At 37.1% G+C, this 18,839-nt stretch overlaps 1 protein-coding gene across 3 annotated transcripts in view; it reads left to right on the top strand.

Moving 5' to 3' along the window:
• Positions 1-18,592, top strand: part of KLHDC1 (kelch domain containing 1) — a 31,081-nt gene extending 12,489 nt beyond the window's left edge. Inside the window, exons 7-14 of one of the 3 annotated variants that reach the window (XR_008971504.1) lie at positions 828-911; positions 4,390-4,614; positions 7,099-7,157; positions 11,716-11,828; positions 12,547-12,619; positions 15,107-15,291; positions 16,822-16,906; positions 17,238-17,261. Coding sequence is in view for 2 of the 3 variants with exons in the window: in XM_057403828.1 (XP_057259811.1) it covers positions 828-911; positions 4,390-4,614; positions 7,099-7,157; positions 11,716-11,828; positions 12,547-12,619; positions 16,822-16,906; positions 17,238-17,290; positions 17,610-17,784 (867 nt within the window). In the remaining variant the exon portion in view is untranslated. Of the gene's footprint in view, positions 1-827; positions 912-4,389; positions 4,615-7,098; positions 7,158-11,715; positions 11,829-12,546; positions 12,620-15,106; positions 15,292-16,821; positions 16,907-17,237; positions 17,291-17,609 lie in introns of those variants that run through there. The other 2 variants (XM_057403828.1, XM_057403829.1) reach the window with 2 other exon arrangements.
• Positions 18,593-18,839: the final 247 nt, after the last annotated feature.

Raw genomic sequence — 18,839 nt, 5'->3', positions numbered from 1 at the left:
TGAAAAGTCTTTTGAACAAATTTTTCTTTGTCATGCTGCACTGTTAGAAGAAACAGATCAGATATTATCCAGCAAATACATTATTTTTAACAATCTTCCAAAAGACCATGGAGACTCACTTTCCCAGTAAAATAGTAATGCACACGTTTCTATTTATTGGTATTAATATGATAGTATACAGTAAGGGTTCATAAAATTCTGGTCAATTTACGTAAGAACTCAGTAGAGGTATATTGAGCGTCTGACACTATTTTATGAACTTTATAGGATGTTCTAAAATTCCTATAAAACTAAGTGTAAAAAAAGAAATAAATTACCATTGAAAAGTAAAAGCCAGTTTTGCTGTCTTTATTTCTGATTTACACAGGGAAGGCTTTTTGGTATGTGAATACTGGATGTAGCATCAAATTTTAAGCTCTGATTTCTGAAGATTTTAGTACCAGTTCCTGATGAGTTGCACTTTGGAAAAATAAAACTGCACGGGATATATCAACAGTAACTGATGTGTTAACTGTAATTTTATGCTTAGGAATTAAAGATAAATTAACTGAATTTCACTTAAGCAATGATAAATCAGACCGAGAGGCAACATATTAAACATCAGCAACTGAGGGAACTCAGTAAAAGCTGTCCTTGGCAATTATGCATATCTTCTAGTGCCTGTGGGGTCTTGGACATGACTACAAATGATTTAATGTTAAACCTGCAGTTCTGTCAGTGTGTTGATGCATGTTGGCCTTACATTTGCAGTCTCTGTTATTGAATTGCCACTATCCTTGGCTGTCACTTTGATGATGTTCTAAAGGATCTTATTTTGGTTCTTTCAGGGTGGAGATCCACCTCAGCCTCGAGCAGCTCATACATGTGCTGTGCTGGGAAATAAAGGTTACATCTTCGGAGGACGAGTGCTGGTTAGTGTTTAATTAAAACATTACATTAGCAGTAATACTGTTTTCTTGGCAGGCTGGTTTTTGTTGGTTTTGTTCGTTTGTTTTTTTCAATGGCAAATTTCTTTGTAGTAGAAAAAAAAATCCAAAATGTCTTTGGTCTAACCCGTATGTTAGGGATGTTGAATCCAGGATGCTTCTTTTCATCCCCCTCTAGCTTACAAAAAGAAGAGTCTGTCTTTCTGTCTGTAGTGTTAACGTTGAACTATACATTGTCCCCAGAAAGTAAAAAAAAACATGACTCTGTGGTAAATGCCAGTGTTTATAAAACAACAAAAGGGGTTGACATGTGTCACCTCTGTAAGAGTCAGTTCTTTGAGAGTGGAGCAAAGCAAGCCTGCTGAGAGAGCAGGTTTAAATAAATGATGAGACACTGGCATTCTGGGCTTGTTACAGTGTAGCAGATTTATACATCAAACCTTCTGTCTTTTTTTTTTTCCCATTTCACATAATGAAGTGCTAGCAAGCAGTAAATACAACTGGGATTTTTAGCTTGTATTCCTCTTTCCCCCCACACCCAGCTAAAGAAAGGAAATGTGTAAGAACAGTCAGTTATGTATACATCTCTCATACTTTGATGCTTTTACCTTCTGGGAAAGCAAAGTCCAGAATAGCTGTTGGGATACAGTATTTTATCTTTACACTTGCAAGGTGTTGTGTTGAAAGGTAGGATTTGAAAAATAACAGATTTCAGTTGGCTTTATAATTTTAACTTTTGCCATTTTTTGCACATAAGCAACTGAAATACAGATGTTTGGAAGAGCAGCATGTGATTATGATGTCTGGATACAGAGCTATTAGTCTCTGCATATTCAAGCTGGTACAGGATGCTGCAGCATGTTACCTGATAGCACAGGCTACTGCAAGCATAGGTCTTTCCAATCCTTTTAAGCTTCTTCTCTGTTCTCTGAATGTCAATTTTTCAGTCGCAGTCTCTAGCATGCTCTGTGCCTTTGATACAGAATGTGTGCAGCGTACCATAGAGATTGCTGTTAACAGCTTTATTCTGTGGATCCAATATAAGCTCTTTACAGCAAGAGTAAGGCTTGTATTTGCTTTCTTGATAGTTAATCCAAGACTGTACCATTTAATATGCTATGGGAGTACCTTCAGTCTGTTATCCCTTAAAGCAGTGCAAGAGCTGTCTGTATAGGATGCAATCAATGCATATTTAAATAGAAGCTAGATTCTTCATCTATAATAATAACTTTTCCCAGCTGTTTATAGTATAAAAAAAAAAGGTCTGTACCAAACAAACCTGAACCACCACTGGTAAGCAATGAAACTAAAAGCTCTCAGCAACATACTTAATTTTTCTAGTACTTTTCTAATAGACTTTTCTCTTGAGTTCTTCTTTGCTGAAGCATTAGTATAAGAATTTAAGCCCAAGACAACAATCCATTACAAAAAAATTTATTCCTGTCTTACGTCTGAAAATAGGGATGGTGGTAGGTAGTCTGAACTAATGCAGGCTCCCCTATCATTTGTACATTTTTTTTTGCAAGGATAGTTTCTTTGTGGGCTGGAAAAAGTGCCAGCTCTATGCAAAAGCACAGAGAAAACTATTTTTAAAGGATTCTGTATGAGCTGGAGTTTAATTGGAAATGTGAGAAACAAATTATGTAAGGCAAGTAAAAAAAACTAAGGTAATGTGTACTCTTCTGTATCCTTTTTTTGTAAGTTTTTAGCTCTTTTTACCTACAGCTAATTTAGAGCCTTTAATCATATTCAGCTTGAGGATGAGACTTCATGCTTTTTATCTCTACTGTTATGAAAAGTAACAGTGAAGAAGCTTTTAAAAGCCCTCAGTGCTGTGTTTCTACAATTTTATTACCTGAAGGAGAAGGAATTAACTGTTGGTTGAAAATGCCCTACAATAAACGTATGCCAACTTCATCTTGGAAAGCTGCCATAACCTAAACCCTGCATTTAAGTACTTGCAAATAAAACAGTGTAAAATTGCACTTTGTTCCCTATCCCCTGTTCTTTATGCTATAAAAGCTGTACTTGAATGCAGTGTTCTTCTTAGGGAAAGACTATGATTGTATTACAAAAAGGCTTACTCCTGCTTGCTCAGACAGAAACCAGACATACAGGTTGAGGCATATTCAGAATGGCTATGCAACATCCAGCCAGTTTTTCAGTCTCAATTTCTTCCCACAGCTGCAGGAAAATTTTTAGCTAACTACCTTTTCAGAGCAATCAGCAAAGAAAGTAACCAAAATTGATTCTGTTTATTCTTATCATTATTCATTATGTGTTATGTGGCCTTTCATACAGGCTAACAACATCTAGAATTGTTAAAATCCCACCTCTGACTGCAAGAGAACTGCACACAGTAGATTCCAGAACTGTAGATTTGGACAAACTTGGTTTGCAAATAACTAAGGAAATAATGGGATATTAGGAGAGATTGAGAAAGTATCTAGACTTACTTGAATCTTTATGTGTGGAGGTTAGCCAGACTAAATGAGCCCTGTGCCTCTGCTATGGACTTGCTCTTTGCTGTATAAATGAACTCTTGCTAAGCACAGTTAAACCAAAACCTGCTCCTCATTTAGCAAGCCTGCAGTTGTGAGAGAGAAGGAACCCTAGATGTGAAGAAGTACACATGCAGCTCAGGACCTTCTTGCCTACCATTTATTTCTGAATGCTTCCTCAGCCTTCAAAGCCTTGCTCCCTTTGGCTTTTTGTTAGCAAGGGCTATTTCTGTGAGGCGCAGAGGTCTTCACCCCAGAAACATGATAGCATTGATTGTTGTGTACAAACTAGTTAGGGTTGCTGCACTGTGCCTGCTGCAACTGAATGGCTTTGTAACTCAAGCTAGGGTTCTCATACAGCCTCTGCAAGTGAAATTATTAGTAAACTGGAGCTTGCCTGTCATTTCTCCACTGTGCTGTTGCATGATTAGAATATGCCCTAGGAGGACATGCCCTCTGGCTTCTGTTTAACTCTGACTATTAACTATAGGATTCAGAAATGCAAGAAGGCTTTGATCTTTGATCTTTTTAGATCCCTCTGATCTTTGATCTTTTAGATCCCTTTGATCTAAAGGTTTTTATTTTCCTCAGGTAGCATCAGCTCCTTAATAACCATTTGCTAAATTTCAGTGAAACCACTTGGGAACAATGTCAGAAAAGAGTGAAATTTTGGAAAGCTATATTAATTTTATAGGGGAGCAGCAAATGTAATTTTCATCTTAGTATTATTGATTTACTTTCTATTCTAGAAATAAATGGAAGAAAACTTACAAAGGGTAGGGAACATTCAGTAGGGCTTGAGGAATTAATGTTAAATCATGAAACAGGAAAGCTAAATACATCAGAAAAACACTACACTTCCTGACAGCAGGAGTAACTCCTCCCCAAAGGATGAAGTCTTGCTTTTCTCCATACAGTAAGGAGCAAATACAGGGTTGCTCTGCTCCTCCTTCTCCTTCTAGTTCACCATAATACAAATCTTCCCAGGGAAAAGGCTCTACAAGGAACCAGAAAGGGCCAGGAAGTGTCATGAGGCTTCTCCTATTCATCTTTCTGGGAGGAAAGGGCACCTTTTTCCAGACTTGGAGCTAGAACTGGTTAAAGAAGATGATGATGATCAAAATCAATTGTACCAGGAATCATTTGAAAACAGGCTCAGAAGTATTATGTGGACTCTGTTCCTCCAGGTAAGCCCCTGAAAAAGCAGAAATGGGAGAAAGTGGGAAGGAAGGAGAGTTAGTCCAAAAGTTGATGCGAGTCTCATGTTTGATTTAAGTGGAAAGTTTTCATGTAAAAAATGATGAAGTAATAAGTCTTTCCAGCAGCTCTTCACGTATGTGAAGCCTTAATGTATGCATGTTTATATTTCCTGTTATCCCTTCTGCCACTGAAGATCAGAAGATATGTTGAACTGCAGTCCTTCTCTTACAAAGATTTTGAGCTGTAATAGCTGCTTGATTGTGAATCTCAGAATGGAGAGCTGCACAGTTTACTGTACCAGCAGTGAGCATCACTGTGAACATCACCCTTAATGGCTTTCATGCTAGAAAGCTAATCCTGAGACAAAGCAGATCCTGGTTAATGTTTACTGGGATGCAAATAAATGAACATGCCATAGATAAGTAGGATGTCTAAGGAGTCCTTGTAGCTCAAAGGGAAAGGCAAACCCTCTTACGAGGCTTGATGCTGTTAAGACAGTTAAGACTCATTTTAGGATTGTCACATAAATGATTAAATATAGTAGGTAGCATTTAGAAATACATGAGGAACTACAAGAAAACTTTGCATGTGGCAAGTAACTACACTATAATGTAACTGTGTGCTTTATAATAGTTTCCAAATTAAGGGTTGGGTAGAAAGGCATTTTCATTTGTTAAAGCTATGTTAAAGGACTGAATCTTAAGACATAAATGTCCAACTGATGCTGTGTGTTGAATTCAAAATGAGATTGATGTAATTATGCATCTGTCAGTCTGTTGAATCATGAGAATGTAAAGATTGTAATACATTGATTTCCCAAGGGCCAAGAAACTGAAAGCTACTCTGTCTTCTGCCTAATGCCTAGGAAAGGAAAGTCAGCGAGGAGGTCTTGAACAGGATCTTCCTGAAAACATAATTTCCAACATAACAGCAATTTTCTTTCTTCCTTCTCTTTTAATAGATGTCCTCCATATTGAACTGTGTTATTCTGAAATGATTAAATGTTTTTTTTAGTTCTAGAGGCTAGGATGTTGCTTTTTACCACCCTACCCCCAAGTGTCTAGCTGTGTACAGGTACAGTAGAAGATACTCAATAACTGCATTTTGCTTTCCGCTTTTATAATTTGTTCCACATCTCTTTCAAAGCCACCTGAGGGAGCAGGAAACTGAATAGACTTGTCATGGAAGACAGATCTGTTCCACTAGCTGTCAGCTGGACTGTGTTTTACTGTTACATTCACCCTCTTATGTGGGTAAAGTCTCTCAAGCACTGCATAAAGGCCCTCACATTCTGCTTTTCTTCAGGCTACTGGCCTGTCTGAAGGCATTCCGAAATGCTAGTTAACATTCTCTTCCCTAGCACAGAAAAGGGCTAGAAGGTACTTGATCAGAGGAGGCCATAGCTATCCCGAAAATGTTGCTGTTTCCTGAAATACCCTGAGAGACTTTCTATAGCTCTGATGGACAGCTTTGGAAGTCTCTCAAGCTCAATAACTGGCTGAGTCCTCATGAGTAAAACTACTTCTATTCTGACTTAAATGACAAGTCTAGTTTCTGCCTCAAAGGATCTGCAAGCTGGAGAAAGACTTATTCTAATAGATCTATATACTACCCTAGGAGAAAAGGAATTGTAAGGTAAGGCAAAATATATTTCCCTACTTCTCAGATACTGTTTTGTAGTACCTAAGGGAATCACAAATACCCATCAAGGGTATTGAAAGCCATTGAAGATATTGTCACAACCTAAAGCAAAGAAATTCTTATATTCCCCCCCCCCTCGTTTTATGTTTCTAAGGCACTTCCTTCCTTCATCCTAAAACACAGGCAGATATGTAAGTGTATTGACCTCCCATTGTTGTTATCGATACATTTTATTGTGAAAAATGCTAAAGGGTCATAGAACCTTGTCGTTGCTAGTAGTAACTCTGAGAAAAGGCTTGCCTTCTGGAAAAGAGAAAAAACACAGATGTGACAAACTTTTTGTGGGATGTCATGTACACAGTACAGTACCTATTAGAATATTTCAAGGAATAAGTGACCAAGCAGGAGGATGCATAGTTCTGGTCAGAATGCAAAGAAAAATAATGAGAGGAAACTACCTGAGTGTTTATACCCTCTGCAATTACCTACTGTGAAGTCTATGGATGAAAATTGGAATATGTTTGCAGGACCTGAATATCACATAGTTCTTCACTATTAAACTACTATTAAAGCTAAAATTGAGCCCATTGTGCCATTGCATGGCTGTAAATATTCCTGTCGGGTACATTTTTGAGAGTTGCATGGGTTTTTTGAGGAGAAACTCTTTTCATCTGCCACAAAATAGTGTTGTTTAAGGCACATGGGTACAGTTTTCTTCAAAATACTATTACTTTTCTGTAATATTCTGTCCTGGGAAGGCCTTGCTGAAATACTTTGCTCATTGTTTGCTTAATGTAACAGAACTGGGATTTTATTTATTTTTTTTTTAGCAAACTAGGATGAATGATTTGCACTGCCTGAATTTAGACACTTGGACTTGGTCTGGAAGGTAGGTTTCTCTCTATAGCATTTAAAGTTGAGTGTAACAGATTGAAACATATTGTTAAATAGTTCCACTGCTAATTTTGGAGCTTTTCCAAGAAGAGAATGGGAGTTTGGGGACTATTTTAACAGCTGTTATATTGTGATTTCAATTTAATTTAATTTTATAGTGGTTACTAAGCTTTTTCTGTTCCACACCAAAGCGTTGATGATACTGTTTTAAGCAGAGCATGTAGTGATGTAACATCCTAATTTTCAAGACCGGTACATTTATCCATATGGAATTTTGATGTCTTTTTGAATACTGTTTTTAGTGCATATATTTGGCTGGTTATGGTACAGACTGGGGAAAGATCTCACCCCATCTAAGATAAGCATCTTAACCATTTCTTAAAAAATCAAGAAAAAGCATGACCATACTTCAATTTTAAACTAAATTAGGTATTAGGATACTTCCTAAGATTTGTTTGTTTGCATATAGCATATATGATGGCACCTACGCCGTGTGTAGAATCAGTGCATATATTGCTAGGTGATAAACCAGGAGATAAATGGATGGATGACAATCACTGTTCTGTTCCTATTCTCAAGGTAACCTAACAGTAATTTCATAAAAGACCATGAAATACACCTTTCCTGGGTACTGGTCCTGCTCCAGGGCTTTATGTACTTCATATACCTGTGATGGCCAACAGTAATCACCTGTGGCTGCTGATCTGATCCCACACCAAGTGGGTTCTCTGACCTGAGAGCAAAGCAAAGGAGTAGACATAATCACAGAATGGTTTGGGTTGGAAGGGACCTTAAAGATCATCTAGTTCCAACCCCCTTGCCATGGGCAGGGACACCTTCCACTAGACCAGGTTGTTCAAAGCCCTGCCCAGCCTAGCTTTGAACACTGCCAAGACTGGGGCAGCCACAATGTCTCTGGGCAACCTCTTCCAGTGCCTTACCACCCTCACAGGGGAGAACTTCTTCCTGATATCTAATGTAAGTCTCCCCTCTGCCACGTAAAGCCATTCCCCCTTGTCCTGTTCCTAGAGGCCCTTGAAGAAAGCCCCTCTCCAGCCTCTTTAGGTACTGAAAGGCTTATCTAAGGTCTCCCAGAGCCTTCTCCAGGCTCAACAAGCCCAGCTCTCTCAGCCTGTCTCCAGATGAGAGGTGCTGCAGCCGTCTGAGCATCTTTGTGGCCTTCTCTGGACTTGCTCCCACAGGTGCACATCCTTCCCATGTTGGGGGCTGAGAGCTGGATGCAGTACTCTAGGTAGGGTCTCACAAAAGTGGAGTAGAGGGGGAGAATCCTCTTCCTTGACCTGCTCTTCACACTTTTGGTGCAGCCCAGGATATAGCTGGCTTTCTGGGCTGCAAGTGCACAGTTCTTCATCTGTTCTTTTGTGCTGCTGATGGGAGCACCAGAAAGAAGTCCTGCAGTGTCCTATCAAAGATCTCTTCAGTTAATATTTATGGGTAACTAATCAGTTTAATTCCTCCTTTTCATTGCTGGTTGTTTTAAAAATAACAGTGCTCACTGTAAATGATAGCACTGTCTCTCTGAGACTGTGAACTATACCTCCGAGTGGATTGATTATTCAGATAATTGCTTTAGTTGCTTACTTTTTGTTGTCCCATGAGCAGCTGTTGTTTGCTTGCTTTTTATTGCTTTTCAAAAGGAAACCTGGGACAGTTGAGTGAGAAGTCAGTGAGAGGAATTTCAAGCCCTGAAGGAGGGATGTCCAATCTCTAAGTCTTCAGCCAGTGTTCCCTTTTGTTTGGCATTTGAAAATCAATATTGAAATTTTTTAAAAGTGTTTTCTGGTCTTGACCTGAACACCAGGCCAATTTTTCATATGTATACAACACACATCCTTAGACTAAAGACGGTAACACTAAATGCAGCCTAAACTCCTAAAACCTAAGATTGTTCCAGTATTTATGTTGTGATCCAAGAATAGCTCACAAGATTTATCCATGATTCAGTATAGACTTTGATCAGTATAAATTTAGGAGCCTACTATCCAGCCATTCTGTAGCACCTCTGCAAAGAGTCCTTGAGATACTGAAAAAATATAGCAAAGAAGTGCTTGCTGAGACCAGTATAGTTACGTATTGGGAGTGTAAAATAAAGGAAAATCACTCTATGTCATTTGAGTACCAGCAATAGTTTTGAATAGTTCTACTCAGACAATCCATTTGCAGCTGAAAACTGCCTCTAAAAAGCCATAGTGTCATTCCAGTATTTTGCAGATGGGGAAATTCCTTCAGACTTGTTTGCTGTTAGGGTAAGCATTTTCTCCTTCAGGTGTTTCATGCGAGGAAGCTTTCCTTTCTTATGCTATGGCTTTAGACTCCTTTCTACTGAAAATTCTGATCCAATAATGAATTAAAAATTGGGCAAGATGCAGCCTTTCTTATCTTGATATCATAATTATCTCAGCCATTCTGCATCTGCAGAGAGATTGCCTTTGACTGCCCACATTGAATTATCACTAAACAAGACCCAAGGATTTAATGCAGATTAAAAACTTTGCCTTCTGAATGCTGCTGACCATGGCAAACTAACTGCAATTGTTTGAAGTTCTTCTGTAAAATACAGATAGTCCAGCAAGGAGGACTTGGTCTGTACAGTCCTACATTCAAATTAATTCACCGGACATCTGAGAGAAAAATTCCAACTACAGTAATGATTTTATTTAAAGCCCCATGGCTTCTCATTAACCAGTTATGTCAAGGTTTTGTTTTGTTTCTTTTTTTTTTTTCTTACTCTATGGAGGTTTCTTGAGAAATTGCATAATATTAACCTACTAATCCAGGAATATCTTCGAGCATGACACGGCAATATTTATTTGCCACTGCCCAGAAGTTACATTGCCTTCCCTGAGCTCTACTGATTTGTTATTCAAAACATTCAATATCATATTTGTTACCATGATAATTTTTTGTATCAGTAGTGTGAAAGACTGAAATGTTATCACCCATCCATGTCTGGTATATATTTTTCTAAATATCAAAGCTGGTTGTATCTCAGCACAGTCTGCCTCTTTACCAATTTTAGAAGCATCTTATACAAGACTTATGCAAAGCAGGCACTCAAACACTGTGGCTTGGCTTCAACTTCAGAGCCAAATTTAGGACCGTATTGCCATCACAGTTTAATTAGCTATGACTTTTCAGTCTTTGCTTCCAGATGGAGAAGTGCTTAGCAGTCACCAACAGTGAAATTCCTCTAACTGAACTGCGGATGCCTGTATTACTCACTCTAGGCTTCCTCTGCACTCAGTTAAGAGAAACAGGTACTTCTTGAGCACAAAGACAACTACTGCTAAGTCAGAGATCTAAAATAAATCAAGAGTTGTGCTTTTGAAGAGCCTGTTTCTCTTCACTGATTATAAGGAAATACAGATGACTGTCTGCACTGTCCATATTGTAGATTGAGTACACATCTGTGTGTATTACACTGACCTCACTTCAGCAAAGAGGAGGTATAAAAAAAAAGTAACTGGTTCTTTGAGCTACAGTCCACCTGGTTTGAACATTCCCTTCTTACCTGCTCTGGACAGTCTCCCACTAAAATTCTGACACTGCAAGACAGCTTACAGGTGTTTGTACCTGTTTTTTCCACCAGCTTTCCAAAATGAGGACATACTGGGTACACAGTGGCCTAGATTCTTTGTGTGTAACTTTAGATACTTACAATAGGAGTTGCCTCTTTGCACAGTATTGAGATACTATGTGAGCTGATGCCCTCTGGAGGTCCTTCTTACATGCTGGCTCTGTTTGGATCTTCCTGAGACAGATGTTAAACTTAGGTGTACAGCTGAATGCTGTGAATTCAGGCCACCCATTATAGGTAATCCATTATGTTCAGGTTCTTTTCTGCTCAGATTCTCATCTTGACCATACTTAATTGTGTAGCTAAAATGAAACAAAAATCAAATCTATGTTTTTGTAAGATGAGCACATTTCTTGAACAATAAACCTACATCTGTTTTGTACTTATGAATTCCACTTTTTACTAAAATTTATCTCAAAGTTTGGGTGACTCTCTGTTGTGTTAAAAGGCACAATGTTTGAAGAGGTAGTAGCTTTTGGTTAGAAGGTAAAGACACAGTCCTTATATCATTTAAGATAATTTTCCTCAGAGAAGAGAGACTGTAGCCCTCAGGATTCATTAAATTTTATCTCAAATAACTGAGTCTGTTTTCCTTCAATACTGTGCAGTTTATTTGAATATGTAGTTCATCCTTTGCTGTCCTAAGTGGTTTTTAGTTATACATTAAGTAGTGGCTTTAGTAATCTTAAGAAAATAAGCAAAATAACAATGCTTTTGTCCTTGCATTGGTATGTACATAACTGATGGTTCAGAGAACAGTTACTACAGAAAATTGCGGTGTTTAGATTTGAACATCACTCTTCTCAAGAGTAAATTCGCATTGCTTAGGTGCAGTTTTTTTTTCACCAGGAAAATATCCAGGCTTGTTCTGTGACAAACTAAATTAACTGTTAAATTTTCTGGCAGGTTAATTTTCAGCATTCTTTGAACATTTGTTTTTGTTTGTTTCACCAAGAATTAGTATCAGCGGAGAGAAACCAAAGGATCGGTCCTGGCACACGCTGACTGCTATAGGAGATGACAGACTTTTTCTTTTTGGGGGACTAAGTTCTGATGATGTTCCTTTAAGTAAGTAATTTAGAGATTACGATTCTATGGTACACTTAAGTACTAACCTCATGTAGTGTGCGCATTGTCTTTCTCAAACTACTTCAACCTAAATCTTGTTACAGGATTTTCATGGCGCTGAGTATTTCTCTAGCTGTTTTATTATTTTTATAGACATACGTTGTGTAGTACAATGAGAACATAAGATAATAAATCCTCAAACTGTCTTGTCATCTAAAAGAATAAAGGCAAGAGTCTCACATATTTTGAGATGGACAAGGGGTAACTTGATATCAATAGCAGTTACAGGGAGAAGACACAATAATGTCAACATAATGTAGATTTTTGGATGAGTAACAAATCACAGGTACAAAATGTTAAATAGGAAGTAGAACAGTCTTATACTGAATTGCTTTTCTAGAAAAGGCTTCTTTTTATGAAAAAATGTGAAATTGGTGAAAATAGTTTTGAGTCAAAGACATATTCCACTGAGGGGGGGTGATTTTCTCAATATATCAAGAAAAAAGAAAAGTTAAGTGTATTTTAATTCCAGATTTCCATGCTTTCTGTGGTTGAGTGGTTAAGTTAAATTACACCCTGAAAAGATGCTAGTTAATGTAGTGATGATGTTAGTTATCTTAATATATTGTGCTCTTAGAACACAAAGCTTTTTGTATAAATACAAAAGGTAATACTTTGTCCCAGGAAAAGAATGCTAATGTATGTTTTTACGTTGTAGGTGATGGCTGGATTCACAGCATTACAACAAATGGATGGAAACAACTTACCCATTTGCCTAAGAGTAGGCCTAGGTATACAAAAATAGATGTTTGCTGAAATATAAGCATTTTTAAAAATGAAGTAATTTTAAATTATCAGTCTTTTTAAGCTATATTATAAAAATATTCTAGAAAATTAGTGCAGTTTCCTTTACTAACTTATGTTCCTTCCTACCTGATACAATGTTATTACTTTCTGTATTTGTTATAGTCTGTGTTTACTTGAACTAAAAGATATTTTTATTTTTTTTATGATGAGGGATCTGGGTGTCCAACTAACCTGATGTTCTATAGCCAAATTCTTTTTATACAAGAATATGTAATCACGTAACTTTGAGGAATTAATAACTTATGTGAATAATAGAGGCTGATTAATGTTGATACATTATTAGAAACATGGGGGAGAAAACCATGAAAGTGTTGATACACCTTTCAGGGTTCAAAAGTATTATAAAATAACTAGTTTGTTTGTGGTTGGTTGGTTGGTTTTTTGCCCTGAGCAGGAGCACCTAATTATGATTACAGCTTTGCAAAACTGAATTTAGTACTAAACAGCACATTAAGTGACTGTGGACTTTTATAATTTTTCAAGGTCTTAACTGCCAACCAGAATGACCAAGTCCTAGAATGTGTGTTGCCAGTATGAACCATAATACTGTCTCTTCCAGGCTCTGTGCCTCTTCCCTCTCTAGTTTAAGACTGCTATTAATTCTTTTTGACTAAAGAAAGCAAATTTCATGTTGAAGCTGCCACTGAAAATAGATGCTTGCTCTGTCAGAACACAGACTATTTTGTAACACAGTGTTTAAAACCTTCTCTGTATTTATAACATAAATACTATTGAATTGATTTGCTGTAGATAGTAAATACTCAGTTTTTCATGGAGTTCATTCTACACATTCGTTCACCAGGTACTCAGCACAATTTTATAAAAACTTTTTTTAGCATAGTGTACAGTTGTGGTTTGGCATTTGCATGCTGCCTGCCTTACATTCTGCTTTTATATTACTGAAATACCTTTACCTCAATTCATTTTTTCCCTGTTTTATCTTATTCTAGGCTGTCTTTTAAATATAACAGCACTGTTAAACCAAGTTTTCTGCTTTCTTATATTTCAGACTCTTTCAAGCCCAAATAAACGTATATCTTAGCTTCACTGAATATTTTCTGTCTTTTTACAATTACGAAAGTGATAGATGGACTAATGACTGCCTTAAATAAGAAAGTGCATCATTAGCACTCAAGGATCATACCTTTCCTTGTGTTCAGTTTTTTGTATGGATGGTCTTGTAAAAGTTAACTGCTGAAGTGGATTTGTGTGATTTTTTTTTTTTTTTTTTTTTTTTTTTACTAGTGCATCATGAAAAGGATCAGGAAGGGCTTGAATGTGCTTTTTCTGCAGGCAGTAGCTCAGAGAGCTCCAGCTCAGCTTTTGCTCTGCAATTAAGCTGGAATAACCTCTGGCAGTAGGGCTGGATGTTGGGAACCTGTGACTCTTGAACCCCAGGTGGTTTTCAGGCAATTCAAGGGCAGATCCCATGCTAGGCTGCAAAGTGGAACTGTCACTTGGCTGTGCTGGCAGAGAGGCTATTGAACAAGCCACCTTCCTTGCTGCAGCAGAAGCACCAAAGAGGGTTCCTGAGGTTGACACCACTAAATTTGCTGGAGACTGTACTACACATGCAGCCTAGACTCTCCAAAGGGAAGAGAACTTTTGGATGACATGCTGACAAGAGTCTCAGAACTCCCTCAAGTCCAAACGTGTTCTGTGATTCTCCACCACCTCAGGGTATTGGTATGCACTTTGTTGTAGGCTAAGGAGAGTTCTCTTTCATTGACCTAATTGTTTATTGAAGTAAATAACCTCCCTCTCCTTTTTGAAAAAATAAATATTTAAAAAGTACTTAAAACATTTCTCAGGAAGTCCTAGAAACATGGATAAAAGAGGCCATACCAAAAGCCTCTTTCTCTGTTGAACTAGTTTGAGTGTGAAGTACGTACTTGTACCATAATGGTAGCCCTATACTTACATGGGATTTCTGCAGCTGAAAAAGGTTTAGGTCAGTTCTATCACTCGTATGACTTTACAACAGGATGTAAAATGCACTGGCAATAATACATATATATGTACTTCTTTTGTATATTTCTGTTGTTTTATAGCAATGCACAGTATGTCATATATGCATTAGTGTATTTTCCTGATGCTTATTCAGAATTGAGTCCCTCCTTCTGTAAAGGTTAATTTCCTTCAACTTTCATTTTTAGTAACTTTTAAAAAATTGTCTTCCAGGTTATAGATATGTGATTCTGTATTGGTAGAAAATATTTTCTTTTCCTTTCTGTCCATTAATTGTACTTCAGCTAACATTTTGCATGCCAGGTTAAAATACAGAGCAAATTGTATGTTTAACTTGGATTCCCAGTGATTTCATTACAATGTAATTCTGCTATTATAGTTAGAAGAGCTGTGTAAAAAGGTTACATCAGTTCAGCATCTGTATAATTAACATGTTTTGTTAGAATGTTTAGGTGCTAAGTTAGAGTAGCTGTGAGAGGAGAGATGTCAGTCTGTAGAAAAAGCCCCAGGTTGCAAGCTAGGATGTCAACAGAGTCAAGGCGGGAAAAGCTTCCCAGTGTTCTTCGGTGACGAAATCCAGGCGAGAGATTTTGTAATGCAGATAAGGCAGAGACAGACCTATCTACAGGTATGAGGAAGAGAAAAGGTGGGATACAGTTTAGCCTAAGGAAGATGGTGAATAATTACTGATATGAATGGAGTAAGAAAATGAGAATGTTTACTTTTGTGTGAAAGTTCTGGTGCATATTATTGTGGTTAAGTAGGTTTAAAGGGCCAGAGCTCTGTGGTGATAATCATCTGGCGATACTTACTTCAGTAGTGATATGCTAGTAGAAAAATTATAGATTTTGATTTGCTAATAATAAAAAGTAAATCTAGTAAGGTGTAGCTGCTGAAGTAGCAGAATCTTTGTTAAAGCAAAATTATTCAAGTCAGGTGTGGGCTTGGTTTTGTTTGGGTTTTTTTTTTATACCATGTGCTTTTATATTCACAACACAATTTTCATGTGGGCATGATGAAAGTAATTGACACAGTAATGATCCCCAGGAAACTTTGGGGGAATCTTAAAACCTGGAACAGGATAACCCATGTTCTGAAGTTCTCATCTTAATGTTTGGGTTAAGAGTCAGTACTGAACCCCCCCCAGTCTTATAGCCATTAACAACTGTAGTTATGAAATAAAGAAATAGAAATAATCTTACAAGAAAAAGGACAACAAAAGCTGTTCTTGGCAAAAGCTTCTTTTGTATAGTTTTGTTTTCTAAAATTTTTCCACTGTAACATTTTCTTGAAGTAGTGATAAATAACACACAGTATATATAACTATACGTATCAGAAGAGTCAAAGACAAAAATATATTGGTCTGTAAGAAATGTAATAAAATTCCTCAGAAATATCATGAGATGGATAGCCATATTGCTCTCTCCTTTTATATTCCTAAAAAAATTAGTAATATTATGCTATATGGTATTATTTTTTACCTCTGAAGAGGTAAATACTATGCAATACAGGCTTTGTCTTGGTTCCCTAAGAAGTTAGAATTCCATTATTGTGCTTAGCACATGCATGACTGCCTCTTCTGCCCATATAAGTTTTGAATCAATTTACCCTTTCAGTGCTATTTGACAAAGGAGTGGGAACCTCAGAGATACTGAATCCCACCACACTCAGTGAAAATAAATGGCCAAACAGAAGAGAGCAATGCTCATAATCGCTTACTCTACTTAGCACTCAGCACTTACTCTCCATTCTTCCATAAGAAAAATGAAGGCCAATAAAGAACAGGTATTGTTTCTGCAGGCTCACAGAGCAGGTTGTAAAATCCATTACTTAAGCACTCAGACAGAAGAATCTTAAAATTTTAAGTAATGGAATCATAGGATTTAAAAAAAAGTGGCCTTTCCATTTTAGTTAAAAGGAACCTTCATCCTTATTGCAAAAAAGGAACCGATACCATTATAGCAAAAGTCTTTTCAAAAGCAACTTAAATGTGAAGAATGGAGGACAGTCTATGTGAGGTGAAGAGGTTAATATACAAGTAAACTTAATGCTTTTCCAAAACCCTTAAAAGAATTTAGTTTTAACATTTGTTTTGCTGACAACATACAACTGCTTGTTGTCACTTGGTCACTAATTCTATTTCTAATTTTATTTCTAGATTGTGGCATACAGCCTGCCTTGGAAAAGAAGGAGAAGTGATGGTGTTTGGTGGAAGCAAGGATGACTTGCATTTCATGGACACAGTCAGTAAAACAAATAATGAAATCCTATCATTATGATTATAAAAATGTATATAAAACAATACTGGTGATGATATGGGGTTCATTGATATGTGATGGTGAGAGATACGATCTCAGGTGTTCTTGGAAAGTAATTTAGGAGGGTTGTTTTTTTTTCTTGCTCTTGTTAGGCTCATAAAAAGGAATTTATTATTCAGATTATTTATAAATAATTATATATATATTAACCATTTTAAATTATGCATGTGGTCATAAATGTTACATTAATGTAGAAAACAGCAATGTTTGAGATAAGCCATTCCTCATTTTAATGGTTCTTTTTTCCCTTGCTCAGGGTCACTGCAGTGACTTGTTGATATTTCAGACTCAACCTTACTCACTTCTCAGGTGAGTTGAGGCCATTGGCACATGGAATTGTGTAAATCGTTATGGCACGGTGCTTCTACATGTGGGTTTTAACTGTGTAATCCTACATCGACAGGTAAAATACGAAATTATCCTAGTAATATTTGAAACATGCCACATAAAGTGATCCATAGCAGGTTAAATACTGGTGCATTATACTCTCCTGCACATGCAGGCACAACATGTGCAGCAAACATGATAAGCTTTTATTATATGTTACTTTTTTGCCTTTAGGCTATAGACAATTTACTTAAATCTATTTTTTTCCTCCTTTTTTTTTTCTTTTGTTTTCCTTCTTCAGGTTGTGTCTTGACTGCATTGGTAAAAACACAACTCTCCTAAAGAACCAAATACCATACTTGCCATCCAAACTTCTGCAGCAAGTGCTGAAAAAAATAACCTTCTGGGCTGCAGTTAACCACCGGCAAGAGAAAAAAGCTGAGACTGAGAGACAGAGTCAACTCAGCACCACATGAACACTGGCAATAAAACTGTTGAACACTTGGGTTTATTCATGGCATACAGCAAGGTCTTTTGTTGGTGAACTTTACTAAAGCTACAGAACAACTGTATGTTAAGCTGAGTTTCTAAGTGAAGTTTGAGAACAAAGCAATCCTTTTTATGGAAATCTCGTTCATTTTCTGCATTATAGGAACTTGATAAAACTTTGTTTGTATATATTGTTAACTTCTGCTGTCATGGTCTTAATGAGACAGTCCATGCAACTTGTTCTTTTTGAAGGAGACATGACACAAAATGTTTTCAGTTGGATAAAATAAAGCTTAAGACTAAAACTTTATGACAGCCTTATCGCATCAGCCTTTCTGAAGAGAGAAAGTTCGTTGAACATAGTACCTTTGGAAGACTCGTCGTCAGGCTTGAAAAAGGTAACTCATTTCCTAACACAACCAAATTGTATTGTTCGATTCCACCCAACTCTGTTACATGACCATCCAGTCAAATGGTGGAGCCAGACGTCTTGCTCCAAGTAGAAAAATCAGTAAGTTTAACTGTGGAACTTGAAGTTGCAACGTGCAGCATTGTCTGTCACATAGGAAAGCTTACATGCAGTTTGTAACATGGTTTTACTCTTTCTGTAATTGAGTCATTTTTAAAATAGGTTGTATATTGTATTTTGGATGTGTAAAGTTTCTATTTCATTCTTGTTTAAAAAATGCTTATTTATTGTTTAAAAAGAGCATATGTATTACTTGCTATTTTTGTTTCAACTATTTAGTTAACAGGAGCACAATCATTAAAATTTTATAGAGAGTTGAACCAGGACCAGTTTTGGTTAGTGTCTGAAGTTTTTACAGCCTGCACTGAGGAGAGGGGGTTTTTGAAACAAATTTGTAAAGGGGACTGTTGTGACTGGGTACTGTAGCACAGCTGTAATTTTATATGTGCTGAACTTTGGTATTCCTTCTGTGACTTATTTTAACAGAGGATTTATCGCTCGGTTAATTTCTCTTGACAAAGCACTACGCCACTCGCTGTTGCTCCCGGGGGGTAGGCGCGGCGGACGGGCCCC

The sequence above is a fragment of the Pezoporus wallicus genome, unplaced genomic scaffold (genome assembly GCF_028554395.1).
Source record: "Pezoporus wallicus isolate ANWC-B61680 ecotype Strahan unplaced genomic scaffold, APGP_CSIRO_Pwel_v1 contig_7227, whole genome shotgun sequence".
Taxonomy (NCBI): domain Eukaryota; kingdom Metazoa; phylum Chordata; class Aves; order Psittaciformes; family Psittacidae; genus Pezoporus; species Pezoporus wallicus.
This window is presented reverse-complemented; position numbering and strand designations above follow the sequence as displayed.